The 17,464-nt window shown below is 38.6% G+C and overlaps 2 protein-coding genes across 2 annotated transcripts in view; one reads left to right on the forward strand and one right to left on the reverse strand.

Annotated features, from left to right (window-relative positions):
- pelo (pelota mRNA surveillance and ribosome rescue factor) overlaps positions 1-7,277 on the reverse strand; it is a 9,025-nt gene extending 1,748 nt beyond the window's left edge. Inside the window, exons 1-12 of the mRNA XM_032502509.1 lie at positions 6,851-7,277; positions 6,301-6,393; positions 4,807-4,957; positions 4,580-4,670; positions 3,336-3,499; positions 2,710-2,770; positions 2,288-2,449; positions 2,161-2,207; positions 2,000-2,073; positions 1,830-1,901; positions 1,410-1,487; positions 1,271-1,302 (exon numbers count right to left, since the gene is read on the reverse strand). Of these exons, the coding sequence (XP_032358400.1) occupies positions 1,271-1,302; positions 1,410-1,487; positions 1,830-1,901; positions 2,000-2,073; positions 2,161-2,207; positions 2,288-2,449; positions 2,710-2,770; positions 3,336-3,499; positions 4,580-4,670; positions 4,807-4,957; positions 6,301-6,393; positions 6,851-6,891 (1,066 nt within the window). The 5' untranslated portion in view covers positions 6,892-7,277. The remainder of the gene's footprint in view (positions 1-1,270; positions 1,303-1,409; positions 1,488-1,829; positions 1,902-1,999; positions 2,074-2,160; positions 2,208-2,287; positions 2,450-2,709; positions 2,771-3,335; positions 3,500-4,579; positions 4,671-4,806; positions 4,958-6,300; positions 6,394-6,850) is intronic.
- Positions 7,278-7,397: 120 nt separating this feature from the next.
- ppp1cab (protein phosphatase 1, catalytic subunit, alpha isozyme b) lies at positions 7,398-16,038 on the forward strand. The gene is made up of 7 exons (XM_032502528.1): positions 7,398-7,819; positions 10,012-10,143; positions 10,725-10,955; positions 11,550-11,654; positions 14,098-14,321; positions 14,920-15,054; positions 15,169-16,038. Exons 1-7 carry the CDS (start codon positions 7,765-7,767, stop codon positions 15,262-15,264), a joined length of 978 nt encoding a protein of 325 aa, XP_032358419.1. The 5' UTR covers positions 7,398-7,764; the 3' UTR covers positions 15,265-16,038.
- The last annotated feature ends 1,426 nt before the right edge of the window (positions 16,039-17,464 follow it).

Genomic DNA, 17,464 nt, shown 5'->3' on the forward strand with positions numbered 1-17,464 from the left:
TGGCCAGTCAGACCATCTCTCTCTCCTGCTCCCCCCAGCCTACACACCCCTCAGACACAGTGCCAGGCCCACCATAAAGACTGTTACAACCTGGCTTGAAAATGCACTCTCCAAGCTACAGGACTGCTTCAGCCAGATGGACTGGGACTTATTTAAACACCAGGAGCTGGAAACATTCACAGGAACAGTACTGGACTACTTCAAGTTCTGTATTGGAAATGTGACTGCCGACAAAATCATTCGGGTCTTCCCTAACCAGAAACCGTGGATGACCAGCCATGTCCGTACACTCCTCAGAGCCCGCAACGCTGTAATCAGGTCAGACGTACCTGAGAGACTGGTTCTAATACATATCAAGGACTACCTCCCCCCAGACCTGGACTCCTATCAGTTTGCATACCGCGCAAACAGATCCACAGAGGATGCCATCGCTGTAGCTCTCCACTCTGCACTGAGCCACCTGGAGCAGCAGCAGAGCTACATACGTCTGCATGCTCTTTGTGGATTACAGCTCAGCTTTCGTCACCCTGTACTGCCGCCTCAGCAGAGCAGAACACATCATCAAGGACAGCTACCACCCTGGCTTTGATCGGTTTGTCCCGTTGCCCTCAGGAAGGCGCTACAGGTGCTTCAGAACAGGAACTAACAGACTCAAGAACAGTTTCTTCCCAAAAGCCATGACCACTCTGAACTCACACATGCACTGACTTCACTTTACAGCTTACCCCCGGCCCTCGGATATTCTTCTTGCCACCTACTGTGCAATACTTATATTTAATACTTAAAAAACACTGGAATTCAGTGAAATTTTATTACAGTGCAATATTTAATATTTAACCATTTAATTTCATTACAGTGCAATATTTATTTATTTAATATTTAACCATTTAATTTCATTACTGTGCAATATTTAATCATTTAATTTCATTACTGTGCAAAATGTAATACTCAAGACTTTTGATACACCAATAACTATATTATTTGCATAATGTGTACACAAACCCTTTATCTTTCTTACTATTTTATATAAGTACTGTATATGGTTGCTTTTAGGAACTGTGCACCACGTTCCCCCCTTTTTTCTCTTTATTTTCTTTTCTTTCTTCTTCTGCACTACTTCTATTTTTTATTTTTATATTCCGCGTTGACACTGTAAAGGGGTTGCTTCAATCTTGTTGCACAGGTACTTCATTTGTGTATAATGACAATAAAAGGCATTCTATTCTTTAAAAAAAAAAAAAAAAGAAATCAGAATGGGTTTATAACTTACGTTCACCAGACACATGAAGGCTTGAGAATATTCTGCATGAAAAAGAGAAAAGAATTATCAGCTGGATGCTCAGCAAAGGATATATTGAGAATTCTTAAAGAATGTTAGCACAGTCCATCTTTTAAAAGGTAATTGGTACCTGACATTGCCTCCGCCATTGTCCCGCACGCTGTCCACCAACCGAACGTAACGATTCCTCGTGGCGACATCCTGATGTCTGGACATACGAATAGACACACATAAAGCATGCACTGTTACACAGAACAGATGTTTGTACCAGACTGTTTACATCACTGTTTGAAACCAATAGAGTTACAGGAGTAGGTGAAAGGATATTTGCATAGCTGGAAATTAACGGCGTGTAATTTAATGTGATTTTTGTATCTTTACATTATTCTGATGGCATACATGTTTGATACATACAGTACATTGGATTTTGGATGGACAGAAATTAGACAATCCAGGAGAAAACTGTTAATAGCTAAAGATATATTTCAGCAGCAACTAACCTGCGCTGTGTGTTTAAAATCGATAACCTAAAGAATGACTCAGTATTTACCTGAACAGCTTATCGCTTATTAACAAGGTGTCGATGGCAAGGGCGTCAGCAGCTTTCTCCACATGAGCTAGTCTGTGAAAGCAAAGATAGAAAGATAAAAAAGTTGTTGATTATCAGTGTGAATGAATTAGAACTCTGTGGGTCGACTGTTCTAGTCCATCATCACACACCCATAGAAGGCTCTGTCGGGCTCATGCTGGAGCATCTTGTAGAAATCTTCCAGGGCTTTTACTTCTCCTGCTGCCTGAAAGTTAAACATACATACCAGTTAGTCACTTTTTTGTTAATCAGATTATCATGCAAGCTGACCAATCACAGAATGCATAGTCACCTTGGTATCAGAAAGCCTACTTGTCACAGTGGGGTCAGAAAGGATTTCTGTAAAACAAGATTTTCCCTAAGTTTTCACTTTTTGATGAGATTTGATTGTTTAATTCTCAGGGCCCACCAGCTCGTACCTTTGAGTGAGTACTTATGACCTGATGATGAGTGGACCAGCATGAATTTGGGCCGATTCTCCAGCAGGATCTTGTTGTCCTGTCGCACCGCCTCTTTAAAAAGGTAGGTGATGAACTGGTCCTTCACAAATCCTGGACTGGCAACCAGTATGCACTTCACCACTAGTAGCAGGCAATGAAGAGAAATCAAAATCAAAACGTTGATAATGTTTGACAGAAACAAGCAAAGATTATAGGGCAAGAAATTCAAACCACAAAAATCCCCAAAACATGACATGCAGTGTAGTAGATGAGAGGCTCACAGTAAAGCAACAAGTGGAAGGGACAACAAATTAAAAAGGGAGAAGTGTGTGACACAAAACAGGAACATACAGTATGTGTATGTATGTGTGAGTGTGTCAATGTCTACACAGCAGCACTACCATCAAAATTGATGTGGCGAAGAATTGCCTGCATCACAGCCTCATAGAACCTCTCCAGAGCCTGCAAACAGAGAGACAAGTAGTTTGACATCAGCCTTTTGTGACAAATACACCAAGTCCCAATGCTGAAGGACTGTGTTAAAACAACAAACATGCCAGGGTTGTCTAAATGCGGATTCTTTTTGAAATGATAAAATAGAATTAGAAATAACAGTAAGCCTTAGTTTCATGTTTATTACAAAAAATTAAAAATGATTAAAAATGTGATTGTTTGGTAGATTCATTTTTCTGTTACCCAATTTTGCCAACTATAGATGAGACAATAAATTTAAATGTGTTAAATATGTCTAATTGTGTATATCTGCCTGTCTTTTTTTAATAAATACTTCTTAAGGATAAGAAGCACTCTGACTACAACATGTGATGCAAAAGGAGAGGATTGTCTCATAATTAGAGGTGGTCGAGTTAACACACTGCCTACACTTACTGACTTTATCCTCCCATCAGTCTTCCCACCATCCATCTATCCATCCATCATACAGTTATTCTTTCTATCTTTACATTATCGTCATAAAATCCTTTGTCTAAGTTTAGTACAACTGTGAAGTTACAGAAAGCTGACCTACCTTTTCGTGCTGAGTGCAGCTCCCCCTTCTCTTGCGAGGAATGGTGACCTCCACTTTTGCACGGAGCAGAGTCATGGCGGGGGTCACCAGCACCAGGTTGGCCAGACCTTCCTGCATTACCACAGCTGCCACATCTGCCTTCTGGGTTGCATCACATGCCTGCTCTAAATTGTAGACAAGGCAACAATGAATGTGAGGTAGTACTTTGTGACGTTATCAACAAATAGTGTACTGTTACACTGTTACAACTGTAGTTGAATTATTACTTAGAATTTCAAAAACACTTTCTACTTAGATGTAAGTTATTGTGGCAAAGATTACAGCATCACTGACTCAGTGGACCTCCAGTCCTTCAAATACATAAACCCCATCTGTAAGTTTCTTCCCTCCTGTTTCTCCCTATTCGGTTCCCATAGCAACACTCTCTCTTGGTTGGCAATGTAAATAAATTAAACAAGAGGATTGTGCATTTTCTGTAATATATACGTATATATATGCCAGGTACTGTCATTATATATATATATATATATATATACATACATATATATATATATTTGACATTTGGACTTACGGTGTTGTTTTTACCATGTTAGTTTGGTTCACAGGCTAACTTGACAGACGTGGGCAAAGAAAAATGTAAATCTATTCGGCAGGATGCTTAAATTGTCCAAGATTAAAGTGGTTAATAACAGTTTTAAAACCAAGCGTATGGTCCTGAACAGACCATGTATAAAGTAACCTAGTCATCAAAACAAGAAAACTCCTCCAAATATAAAATACTTTGTTTGAACTGTAGAGTGCTTGTTTCTGTGGGTTGGTTCATTTGCGTCACTAGAGAAAAATGTTATTTACACTGGAGTAATAACTGCAAATAACTGCACTAAGAATGGCTGAAATGTTGATCCTCTTTCAAGAGAAGTGTTGGCAGTTTGTTAGAAGTGTGAACAAATCTGAATTAAATACAAGACATTACCTCAACATGCATTTTTACAGAAAACAGATGATCTTATTATGACCACTGAGTGTGCATTTGCTAATGCCTGTGACATTCTGTTTCGTAAACAAGATACATGCAAGTCCATGTTTTTACTGTTAACAAGTCCTGGTTGATGTGTAAGTCGGAAGTGTGGGCTTAAATGAGCCAAACACAAGAATCAGACAAAGCAATGTTTTTGCTGTGCTTATTCTGACTGAAAAAAACAAATTGTAATCTTAGCCAAATGTAAACAGTAACACCTGCTTACCAATTCTATCCAGTACAATGCTGTCCCAGCTTTTTTTAGCCAGAGTGAACTTCCTGTTGAGCTCAAGCTCAATAGTGTGGTAGGCCCCCATCTGATCAGTGAAGAAGAGAACATAAACAGTGAAGAAGAGAACATAATTACAAACAATACTTATATCAAGCAGGAGTTCAAATTAATACAAATAACAAATGAATAGTATGATGCCAGGTGGCTTACAAATCTCAGACCTTGACATACTGGTTCTCCTCTAGGTTAGTGCCCTTAACTCTCAGCTGGCAGGCCTGGGAGTCAAAGTCGATAGTCGTCACACTTAAGGTCAGAGTGGTGCGAACTCTGGAGCTGCCCACACTTCCAGTAGGTGACTCTGTCTGCACCTTCCTGTGGGAACAGGGAAAAGGGACTTTAGTTCTGTGTGTGTATTTGAGACCAAAATACTGAGTGATACACAGAGAGAGAGAGAGAGAGAGAGAGAGAGAGAGAAAGAAATTGGAAAGCTAACAATCATTTACAAACACAGATTGACTTTAATAAACAAAGCTAAACTGGACACTGACCTAAGAGCTTCACTGGGGTATTGGAAACATTACATCTACATTACATCTACATACTTGCATTTGTGTCGTGCAAAGGCATAAAGTTAAGCTACAAATCAAGGATGCTCGAGTTCTAGTTTTTAACAATATGTATCTGTGGCTATTGGGTACATTGTAAACGACATTGAAAAAAAAATCGTCTCCTGGCTAAAGTAAAGCCTTTTCTTAACAGGCACGATTTGGAAAGGGCTATTCATGCCTTTATTAGTTCACGTCTCGATTATTGCAACGCTCTTTATGGTGGCCTAAATCAAAAATCCATCGCACGTCTGCAGCTTGTGCAAAATGCCGCTGCTCGCTTTTTCACAAATACTTCTCGGAGTGCACACATTACTCCCGTTCTTTTTACTCTACACTGTCTTCCGGTGCGTTTTAGAATTGATTTTAAAATTGCATTGTTTGTTTTTAAAGCCCTAAATGGCCTTGCCCCAAAGTATTTGTCCGAGCTTTTAACTTTGGGTGGGCAAAATCGGTTGTTGCGGTCTTCCGATCTACGGACTCTAGAAGTCCCGAGGTCGAGGTACAAGCAGTGGGGCGATCGGGCTTTCGCTGTTGCTGGCCCAAAACTCTGGAACAAGCTCCCACCAGACATTCGCACTATAACGGATGTTGTTCATTTTAAATCAAAACTTAAAACTTATTTATTTAGAATGGCTTTTAATACACAGTAGTGGTGTAACAACTCTTCTTCTGAAGATTATAGGTTACTTAATCTGTCTTACTGTTTTTTATGCTTTGTCTGTTTGTTTGTTTTGTTTGTTTTTCTTTCACGTGAATGTTGTGTTTGTTTTCTTGATGATGTAAAGCACTTTGGACACCTGCTGGTGCTGTAAAGTGCTATATAAATAAATGATTGATTGATTGATTGAAAGTATATTGATTAGTATAAATGCATACAGTGACAGAGTAGGAGATTTTATTTTATTTTTCTCCTTATCAGCTAAAGGAAGAATGAAGGACTGACAAAGTAAACTGGTCCACAAAGATGCTGCACTGTTAATTCTGCAGTGCTATACAAGATTACAAAGCAAACAACCTTCCCCATGGGGCTGGAAAACTGTCAGTAATTTGGGTGTGCAACACAGGGCTTTAACCGTCACCTTTTAGGTGATAGAAGTGAATAGTTACCTGATAGTGGAGGCTCTCAGGCTGTCCCCCACTTGCAGCAGGTTGTAGGTGTGCCACATATCCTCCGCCTCCTCTGGCATCAGAGTCACCTGACTAAAGAAGTGCAAGCAAGCAATAAGCCAGGCTCTGAGTTGGTGTCATTCATGTTAGTGGATATACTTTACTTTTATGATGTATAGCCATTAATGGGTATCATCGCACAAATGGTGTAATGATGCAGAAGCATTCATGCTGCTTTTGTAATTATAGAGTGTACATAAATTATTAAACAATCGGGGTTTTGTTTACTCACTTTGTGTACCGTCATTTAAACGAAAGCTATACCCAGAGCTATACAACCTATGCTCATATGGTTATAGTCAACGTACTGCTTGCGTGTTATTACATATTAACTACAAATGGGACTATTTCCGTACTAACTAATCCAAAACTCCCCACGCTCGTACAGGTGAATGCTAATCAGATATACATTTAACACACCTAAATTGACACTAGTACAATCAGCTGCATAGCATGATGGTTAGCTTGCTAACATTAGCCAGTCACTCACCCGGCATTATCTTTTTCAATGTCTTTTTGGAGCAACTTCATGGTTGTATGATAATAAACCACAGTATTATTAGCGTAAAATTGATAGGTTACCGTGTATCCGAGTTAGAGTCATGCTTATCTTACAGTAAATTAGCAAACAAACTAGCTAAGCAATCTCTTAACTTCAGAATGAACTACTCGGTGCGCGTAGCCAGGCGCTAGGACATTGCGTCATGCCAAAATACGTCGTCAATTCTTCCCATTTTGGTCACTTCCGTGGGTGTCGCTTCACTGCGCAACAAATACAGAGCGATTCAAACACGAATATTTCAGTAAATGTGGACAAACGCGGTTAATCTTGCATTGTTTGACAAAATCTTCAATTTAAGGCCAACAAAACGTGAGATATATCCGAGAAAGATTGTTCTTTTTACATTGTGGTTTGAGAGAAGTAAATGCTGACCGACGTTGAAAACAGCCAATCCGGGAGAATAATAGCTCCTCCAAACCTCGCCTATTGGCAAATCTGACCAATGGGAACGCGGGAACGTTCAGACCGTTTCCGTTCAACCTCTCTTTGAGCTAACGCTCGTCTAGTTTTTTTTTGTCGATGGCATGGTGCTAGAGCTACGCCAGAAATATCGTTGTCACGAGAAATTACGGATGCTGAAAGTTAATTCTAATATCTAATGGGAAATAATTGACTAAGGCGGATTCCTGAAGTACATGACAGCCATCACGTTTTTAACAATTCAGCACCAAGCCTCACATTTTGAGGTTGCAAAATCTGCTCCAAGGTTAGCTAGCAAGCGGGCTAACGATAGCCGATTAACGCTACTAGTTGTGCTAACGGTAACTCGGTAGCTAGTTAACAAGTTACTAAGTCTTGCATTCGTCGGAGTGATTAGAAACCGATCAGAATAGAGGAGTAGCATGGCCGAAGCCGATAAGTTGAACATCGACTCTATTATACAACGTCTGCTGGAAGGTAAGACAGTATTTCACTCGATGTTTATTCACAGAGGTAGCCATTTTAGCTAACAGAGGCTAGACAACGATAGCCACCTAGGCTATGTTAGCCTGAGTTCATCTCTAACAAAACACAGGCTATTGAATGACCGCCAGTTATATTTGGTCAATAGCATTATTCTAGCAGCAAATTAACGTTTTGTTGTTTCCGCACGAACGGATTAGCTAAATACCTAGCACACGTTTTATTTGTTTTATTCTCCCCGAGAAAGTATCCACACATTAGCTAGCTAGTTACCTGGAGCGATGAGCATCTTTCATAAATTCGTCATCCATAACCTACATAAACACTATCCTTGTTTAAAGAATCCTTGAACGAAATGTACCTTTAATGCTAGCCAAACAGTAAGGTCGAAATGTAAATATCCTGCAAGCTGGAAAATTGGAGCCTATTTTACATGTATTACTGTATACCGTTATCATCAGGTGGCATTTTTGAGTTTGTGCATAGTGGCCTTGAAGTATTTTCAGATTCCACATGAAATTGATTACTAATTGTAAGTTTTCTCTTGCATGAAATGTTCTTTGGTGTGTCAGGTACAATAAACATATGTGAAGGGAATAAACAACTGAGCAACGTACTGCAACAGTAAAGAACATACGTATAGAATAGAAACATGGCTACAAAAATTGTAAAAGATGAAAAAAATATTGCACTTGACTTTTTTTTAACATCCAAACGAGTTATATTTGTTGGGCAGGCTCGGAGATGTAATTTAGAAAATGCCCCATATTCACGCAATAGCACCCTGGGTGGTATCAGAAAGTCGTTCCAATATTTACTAATTACGGGGTACCCCCAAAATTCATTTATTAAACTGCTCTTTGGCTGAATTTAGGGCCATAGTATAATTCTTAATAACACTTACATCTACAAAAAACTGAGCATCATAAGTTTACATTTTTGACTTTTTGTTGAAGATGAGTACTTCTTGTTTAAATTCCCATTGTAAAAACGTGCAATCTATTGTATCACCTGACTTTTCTCCCACATTTCAACCTATAAATCCTACATCTTTTATACAATCATGATTGCTCGGATAACAAAGTAAAGAGTCAAAGATTATACAACAGCGTGCACTCTAGACTTGAGCTGGTGTAAACATTTTAAATCCCATTCGATGTCAAGCCAAATACCTGACCAGTATGCTGAATTTTACCACTAGGTGTTGTACTTATCTCAGCCCCTCTCAGGTGAGACAGGTGAAAGAACCCATAATATGATTTTAGTGATTCTAGACCACATGCGCCTCTAAGATACAACAAAGACGTTTAGTAGCTTCGATTATAGTAATAACTCTTTGGTTAGGTGTTAACACTTTTACTTGTCTATTTCAGCTCACTTCTTTCATCGGCTTCAAATCCAAAATATTTCCATCACGACTATGCAATTTTAGATTTCTTTGAGACTAACTGCCATATAGCATCTTGTCACTCAAAAAACACAAACTTTCTAGCAACGTTAAGCAAATTGTGTGCGCCATTCCCCCTCTCACCCATACTCCCATTGCTACTGAAATGTAATCTCCTTCACAGCGCCGCTTGGCAGTAAATTGCGGTCAGACACTAGCGTCTTTGTTAGTTAATTTATATACACATTGTCATATTGCTTATTGCCAGTGTTCGGCAAGCTATTGGAAAGTTTAGTGAGCTAAGCTAACGTTACCAGTAATTCAACAGTAAACCAAGTTTTCTACACTGAAGCTTAATGATAGCCCCAAGTAAATGAAGCAAGCTATTAGCTAACGTTACATCAACATGGCAATAGCAGTTCACTACATCAAAGCTTTTGATTTGCCAGGAGGTGACATTGTGATAAATGCCAGTTCAACCTGTTAGCATAAAATCAAACAGGTTTTGCCTTGTACACTGGACTGGTGAAAATGGAAATCAGCCAAACTAATGCACTATACATGTCAAATTGTGCCAACTGTCCATGGCAGTCTGCCTTATTTAGCTTAGAACATGTGAATTCTATTTTAGGTTGTGTTTTCCCTTTTTAGGAATAAAATGTCACTTACACTGAATTTAAATCAAAACGGTGCGCTCTATTTTTGAATAACAAATGAGTATAATTAACAAACTCTGCTGTGTTTATGATGATTTGTTTACAGTGTGCTATTATGTACTCATTGCATTTTTCTGTCGCAGTGAAAGGGTCCAGACCTGGCAAGAATGTTCAGCTGACAGAGAATGAAATCCGTGGTCTCTGCCTCAAATCCCGGGAGATCTTCCTCAGCCAGCCAATCCTGCTCGAACTTGAGGCGCCCCTCAAGATTTGTGGTGAGGCTTAGTTGTGTTCTTTAGAGTCCAGGGAATTCTCAAGTGTGGTCACATATAATTTACAAACAGTCTTAGATGGCTGTTGTAGCTTATAGTGCTAGACTATTATGAGAAAGCTTACATTATGTTTGTATAGTGCATGGCTTGCCACATGATTACACAACTATAGGGAGGAGCTAATACAACTGGCTTGCCTGTACAGTGCTGTTTTGCACTTCAAGTCTTTCTGAAATTGCCATTCTGTGTCATACTGATGATGCCACTTAATAAAGAGTGCTAGTTTAAAGGAACAGTCTGCAAATTTCAGGAACTACTAAAGTTTGCAGTGTGGTGCAAATCACCAGTATCCTCTAAATGCAAGCTTGCAAATGCAGTTGTCTCACAACTCAAAAACACGTCAGGCAACACCAGAATAAAAGAGTGTATTTAAAATAATGCAAAGCCAATCATGGAATGAAGTGTTCCTAATTATAAGGGGGGGGACTTTTGTTGTACGTTTTGTTGTGCACATTCACACTGCACGATAATAACACATTTGACCAACATTGCTGTTTCTACTCTGATACGGCTCTTTTCTCCAGGTGATGTTCATGGGCAGTACTATGATCTGCTGAGGCTGTTTGAATATGGGGGCTTTCCACCAGAGAGCAACTACCTGTTCCTGGGTGACTATGTAGACAGAGGCAAGCAGTCCCTGGAGACCATCTGCCTGTTGCTGGCATACAAGATCAAATACCCAGAAAACTTCTTTCTGCTGAGAGGAAACCATGAGTGCGCTTCCATTAACAGAATATATGGCTTCTACGATGAGTGTAAGTCATGCAACATGCCTACAACGACTTGGCTTTTGTATAGTCTAGGTCAGTTTTTCTTAAATGGGGTTAAGCAAGATTTTTGTTGTAAAAAATCATAATTCCTAAAATAATTATACACTATAGTAAGAATTGTTATTCTAAATATTTGCAATGTAGCTTTTTAAGTTTTTTTTTTTTTTTAATCAAAATATTGTTTATTAATTCAGACACTGATTGTGCAATGTTGTATTGTGCCTCTTTATATAGCTAGACATATTAATGAAAACAAGTTTGAAATCCACCGGTCTAGGTAATAGTCATTGGTGTTCATTTAGAATGTTAAAACCAATTTAAATTTAAATTAAAAAAAGTGAGACTGAGTTATTTGTAATAACAAAAGCAACATCACAGATAACCTCAGAGTACATCTGGCTTTGGGCCGAAGGAGCATGACAGGGTGGTATGAGCAGTGGTTAATTGTATGCTTTTCTTTGCTATTCAGAGTCAAGTTTATGGAAAATGTTTCTAATGTGATGTAATAGTTCCATCTGTTTAGCTTTTAGTGACCTCAAGATTAGATTGTGATCAGGACATTGTGGTTTCCTTCCACAGGTAAGAGGCGGTACAACATAAAGCTGTGGAAGACCTTCACTGACTGCTTCAACTGTTTGCCTGTTGCAGCCATTGTTGATGAGAAGATATTCTGTTGCCATGGAGGTATCCTCATCAAACAATTAATTTGCTTTCTATCCAGAGCGCGCACACACAAATTCGCCTCTGCACTGTTACTGTCAACATCATGGTCAATGGCCTGCTGTTGGATCTTAATTTCTTATTTCAATATAGTTATATATCCTTGCCAGTGTTATGGAGGCAAATGGCGCAAATGCTCCATGAAATCTCAGAATGCTCCTTCAATGTAATTCAGGGAAAAATGCTCTTTATGAAAAGCGCAATGAGATAACTGTTGTTGTGATTTAGCGCTATATAAATAAAATTGAATTGAATTATATGTCATGTTAGCACAAGGTGGAGGTTACTGTATGCATTTTAATCTGGGTTTTTAGTTCACATTAAAAAGCAACTTTCTGCACTAATTACTATTTTTGTCCCCCAAAATTTTGTTAAATGTCAGACTTTTTAACAGTGGAGGATAAAGGTGCCCCCTAAACATGTTTTTCTTTTTCTTTCTACACTGATTTTTCACTCTTCATTAGTGATGGCTGTAGAACACATTTTATTTCTAATCACATCTACAGTACTGGGAATAAGTAGAAAGCATTTTTTCATATACAGGTACAACTTCAACAGATTGTGCTTTTGACGTCTTTAATTGCTGGACCAAATGTGTACCAATTAACATGGCAGTGCCTTCTGTCCAAAACAAAAAGTGTCACATGGACTTTTGAAGCTGTTTGTGTCTTAGGCCTCCTGCACACTGCCTGTATGGCTTGAGCGTGTCAGCTGCGTGGCCTGTCTGTTTTTTTTTATTTCGGCTCCCATGTCAACAGGTTGCACACTGCCTGCGTGACACGTACGTCTCCTGGCGCGGCCCAAAAACGCTTGCATGCTAGAAATAGGACCGGCGTCTATTTTTCACGCAACACGCAAGCGTGTTGGAAGCATTTCCAGGCAAAATACAATGTTTGTTTATATGTAATTTTTACACAAATACATTTGAAATACATTTTTTTTAAATATTAATTCAATTGGATTCAGATAAAACAATAACATAGACTTCATTATCTCAGGAAAGGGAATTGAAATAAAATGTATACAGTACATATTGAAATATGTGCATACAAATGTATATGTACACAAAAATATTGACAAAATAAAGTTGAACACGCTATTAACATTTTATTAATGGGGAACATACATGTGTACAGACCAGGCTAGCAGCAGCAGTGGTGTCCGACACATTTCTGGTGTGCAGAGACATAAAAATTGCCACGCGGGCAGGTGTGCAGGAGCCCTTACAATGCCATGGTCACTCACTCTCAAAATGCTCATCTCAGAAACAAGCAAAATTAAAGGAGCTGATCTCTCTGTGCAGAGCTTCTGACATTTAAAAAAACATTTGATTCCAAAAAGAATGAAAGGAACACAAATGAAAATAACAGATGTTATTTTTTTGTTGGTATAAAACAACACACAGAAAGGATATTGGATGTTTGAGAGAGAGATTTTCATCTGTTGAGCACACTTCAGATAAGGCCCCAATCCATAATTTCTTGATCACATTTATACTGAAAATGTGTGCGTTTTTTTTTTAATTTCCAGCTGATCATAATTTTAACGGCTGTAATTTATGATTCTTTTTTATTGTTGATTAATCTGCATATTTTCGGTTAAGCATTTCAGTTGTCAATTTCTCAGAACCCAGGGGCACAACTTGAGATGTCTTGTTTTGTCTGGCCATCAATTCAAAACCAAAAGATGAGTTCACAATAATATAAGACGACAAAACCACAATCAAATGATTATTAAAAGGGTTGCCGATTAATTGTTGATCAGCTGACTGTTTCAGCTCTGAATATTAATGCACAGGCAAGATTTCCTTCTGTGTTCCCCAACATTACTGATGTGAACAAATGCCTCAGCGGGGCATCTGTTGCTCAGGTGGCATAGCGTTTGCCGACCAATTAGAAGGTCGGGGGTTTGATTCCTGGCCCTGCAGTCCTTGGGCAAGACACTGAACCCTGCAGTCCTTCCAATGCTGCCATTGGTGTATGAATGTATGTGAATGTTAATCTGATGAGCAAGTGGGACCTTGTATGGCAGCCTTGGCCACAGTGTGTAAATGGTGCCTGTAATATGTAAAACCGCTTTGAGTAGTTAAGACTAGAAAAGCGCTATATAAATAATCCATTTACATTTTAAAAGTAAATGTAGTTCTTCGCCTCCGAATCAGATTAGGTTGATTGCAGGTCTGATTATTGTTTGAGAAGATGTATTTTCTATGCATGATTTGGATACAAATGCCATATTTTGGTTTTGATACTGATATCAAGATTAAAATTTGAATTTATATATTATTTGTCTGATGAATTTTAGACTGAAAATAAGCAGTTAAACCAAACATAGACTTCAGAACACCAACAAATGACACTCTATGTTTTTGTCTGACATTTAACTGTTCTACATTGAACTTCTCCAGGCCTGTCCCCGGACCTCCAGTCTATGGAGCAGGTGCGAAGGGTCATGCGCCCCACTGATGTGCCTGACCAGGGCCTCCTATGCGACCTGCTGTGGGCTGACCCGGACAAGGATGTCCTGGGCTGGGGTGAGAACGACCGTGGTGTCTCCTTCACCTTTGGCGCTGATGTGGTCACAAAGTTCCTCCACAAACACGACATGGACCTCATTTGTCGGGCCCATCAGGTCAGTGCACAACCTGGACCCTAAGGCTAAAGCTATAGGAATGATAGGAAGTACAGCTAAATAAAACAAGTGAATAAATGAATTAAAAGGCAAGTCACCCCTCTTCCGCATAGTACCTCAATGTGCTTAGAGCGGTTTTACAGAGACAATAAAAGAGTAGTTTTACCCCGTTATGTGAAAGAGGGTAGTTACCAGGTCTTTTTTATGGTTTATTTTCTCTACAATATTTTTGTGTTGTGAATCTTTCCTCCTTTTCACAAAAAAACTTTTGTAGTTGATGCAAGGCTAGCACTCTTATTAAACAAGGGTGTGCAGCTGTTATATAATATTTGGAGAGAGAAAAATGTGATGGAACTTAGAGTACTTGGATTGCACAGTTCAGCCCTGTTGGATTTCAGCCCAGGTTAACTGATAACCAGGTAGGCAGTTCAAGTGATAGCAATGCATTTATGATGAATACACCTTTTTGTTAATATAATGCTGTAAATGAATTACATCTGGTTCGGTTTAAATGCCAGATTTAGTGTATATAGGTGAGAAGCAAAAAACTAAATGACTCCCACTCCTTACAAACAACTTGTCGTGAATTGGTTGTTAGGTGGTCGAGGACGGATATGAGTTCTTTGCAAAGAGGCAGCTGGTCACGCTGTTCTCAGCCCCTAACTACTGCGGTGAGTTTGACAATGCCGGAGCCATGATGAGCGTAGATGAGACCCTCATGTGCTCGTTCCAGGTAAGCAAGAGAATTACTCTTAAAAAAATTCAGATTCTTATAAACACACATCTGACATTTCAATATTTTTGTTGTTTCCCTTTGCTTAATTTGATCATCTTTTGACTTTTACAGATTCTCAAACCTGCAGACAAGAAGCTGTTCTATGGTGCTGGAGGGAGCTTGGGCTCTGGCCGCCCAGTCACTCCCCCAAGGAAAGCTAAGAAATGACAGCAGTAGTTTGCCCTCGACCTCCAACCCATCTCTCCTGCCCTCTCTACCTCTCTTCTCCTTTCTTTCACCAAACAGCCAGAAATCAAACCTATACCCAGGGCTTTTTTCCTTTTTTATCTGTACTTCTTAAAACATTTAATGTTACGAATTGTCTGAGTGAGTGCGTGCGTGCGCAGATGACAAACGCGTCTGGTCTGCCAGTGAGCATTATAATCATGTGTGCACGTGTACATTTTGTGTGAGAGTATTAGAGATTTATACTTTCCCCTCTCTCTTACCACTCCTCCAGTGGAAAGGTAAAAACCACAGTGTCTGTCTGTACAGTAATTTTGACAAAAAAAAAGCAGGGTTTGGGAGACAGTGGGTGCTGACATAATGAATTAAGCAGCAAACCCCTGCCAGCAGGTGGCGTGTGTGTACTTGTGGAGGGGGGAAGTATTTTGTTTTCCCTGTCCTCTGTACTGTAAAATCTCAAACACAGGTGTGTGCAATGTGTGTGTGTGCGCGTGCGTGCGCTGTCTTGCCATTCTGAGCGTGGCATATCGATATCCTTGAGCAGGAAGGAGTATGTCACCTTGTCTCAGAAGAGCAAACGCATGCTTACACCCACACACACGCATATGACTCTTCAGATTCATATGAGCCAGAGCTGTAAAATAAAACCATACAGTTTAGGTTTGTACAGATTTGATTACTTGAAAGAGATTTTTTGTGAATTCGTTTTGTAGTCTTTCATCAAGTTGACCAATAAAGCGAGAATCTGAGCTACAATTTCTACTAGTCATTGTTATTGTAATCCTATATCTGCTATATATTTTGAAGTGGATTTGTAATTAATCCCTTGCAAATAGCTGTTTGTGTATCTGGTTACCAGTTCTCACAGTACAAAGAGTTGCCCGAGTTTGAACAGTTTATAGGATTGAATTTTTAAAATTCTGCATATTATGAAACTTGTTTGTTTCATCCAGTGTCCTTTCACATTGACAATTTATTGCAAGTTGCTTTTATTTCATTACAATTTTGAAACAAAACCTGCTGGAATAAAAAAAGTAAAACCTCCAGTAAACTGTCTTTTTCTAACATAAAGGTAGGTTTGAAAATATATTAATCTATTTTAGGCTTGGTATTTTATTATTTTCATTATTCATTAATCTGTCCATTATTTTTTAATCGATTAATCATTTGGTCTGTAACAGAAAATGGGGAAAAATACCTGTCACAGTCTCCTTTTCTCCTATTAATTGTTTTGGCCATCAAATATCCCAAAATTTAACATTAAAGGCAGGGTTGTTAACCATTTCAGTATACACTTTTATTTATATATATATATATATATATATATATATATATATATATATATATACACACACACACTTTGAAATTGTCTTTACAACCCAACAGCTATAAATAACGCATGAAATAAACAAATTAAAAATGCCCATCACTGCCTTGCGGTTAGCTTGGAAAGAACCAAAGAACCTCCCTACCCCGCTGCATACTTTACCCGTCCTCTGGTACGAGCCTGAGCTCAATGCTCAACTACCGCATTGCTACAGGAGTTAGGCTTAACATTTGGTATGATAAAATTAGATGTTTGCTTAACGGTGAATGAGGCATAAAGAAAAAATAACATCCCTTATTTATTCATAGTTATCATTTATTCATTCATTTACTTAATATTGAACACTTTGGTTTTGCATCTAATGTCTCAATTTGAACATTGTTTAATTATATATAATCTATTTATAAACTATGCTACTACTCAGCTGTTCTCCACAGAGAGGTGATGTTGAGCTTCTCGTACTCTTTCAGTCAGAAAATCCACATTACTGAGACAAAAACACTGTAGAGCTATGGTTAATGAAATGCTCATTGCTCAATGTATGCTGACAGAAGCAACCATGTTGGCTGCAGTAGTTGCAACATTTTGTATATATCTCCATTAAGTGTGTATCAAAACTAAATATTTTTTAGTAAGAGTTATACTTATATACTATACCTTCTGTTGTTACATGTACAGTTGTGTTCAGAATAATGGCAGTTTTTTAAAAAGTGAAAAATGCTCAACATCTTTAAAACAGCTTTTAATTCCATAATAATGCATTGGGAACACTGCACATTCAATTCAAAATCAAAACATGACAAAAGAAAAACATGTTTTGCTTTACTTTGAATCACTGCACTAGTAGTTAGTTGC

The sequence above is a fragment of the Etheostoma spectabile genome, chromosome 21 (genome assembly GCF_008692095.1).
Source record: "Etheostoma spectabile isolate EspeVRDwgs_2016 chromosome 21, UIUC_Espe_1.0, whole genome shotgun sequence".
NCBI lineage: Eukaryota > Metazoa > Chordata > Actinopteri > Perciformes > Percidae > Etheostoma > Etheostoma spectabile.

Coding starts and splice junctions, on each gene's coding strand:
- ppp1cab (XM_032502528.1), top strand. CDS start 7,765: ATGGCCGAAGCCGATAAGTTGAACATCGACTCTATTATACAACGTCTG. Junction 11,655..14,097: donor GATATTCTGTTGCCATGGAG/GTATCCTCATCA, acceptor GAACTTCTCCAG/GCCTGTCCCCGGACCTCCAG. Junction 14,322..14,919: donor TCATTTGTCGGGCCCATCAG/GTCAGTGCACAA, acceptor ATTGGTTGTTAG/GTGGTCGAGGACGGATATGA.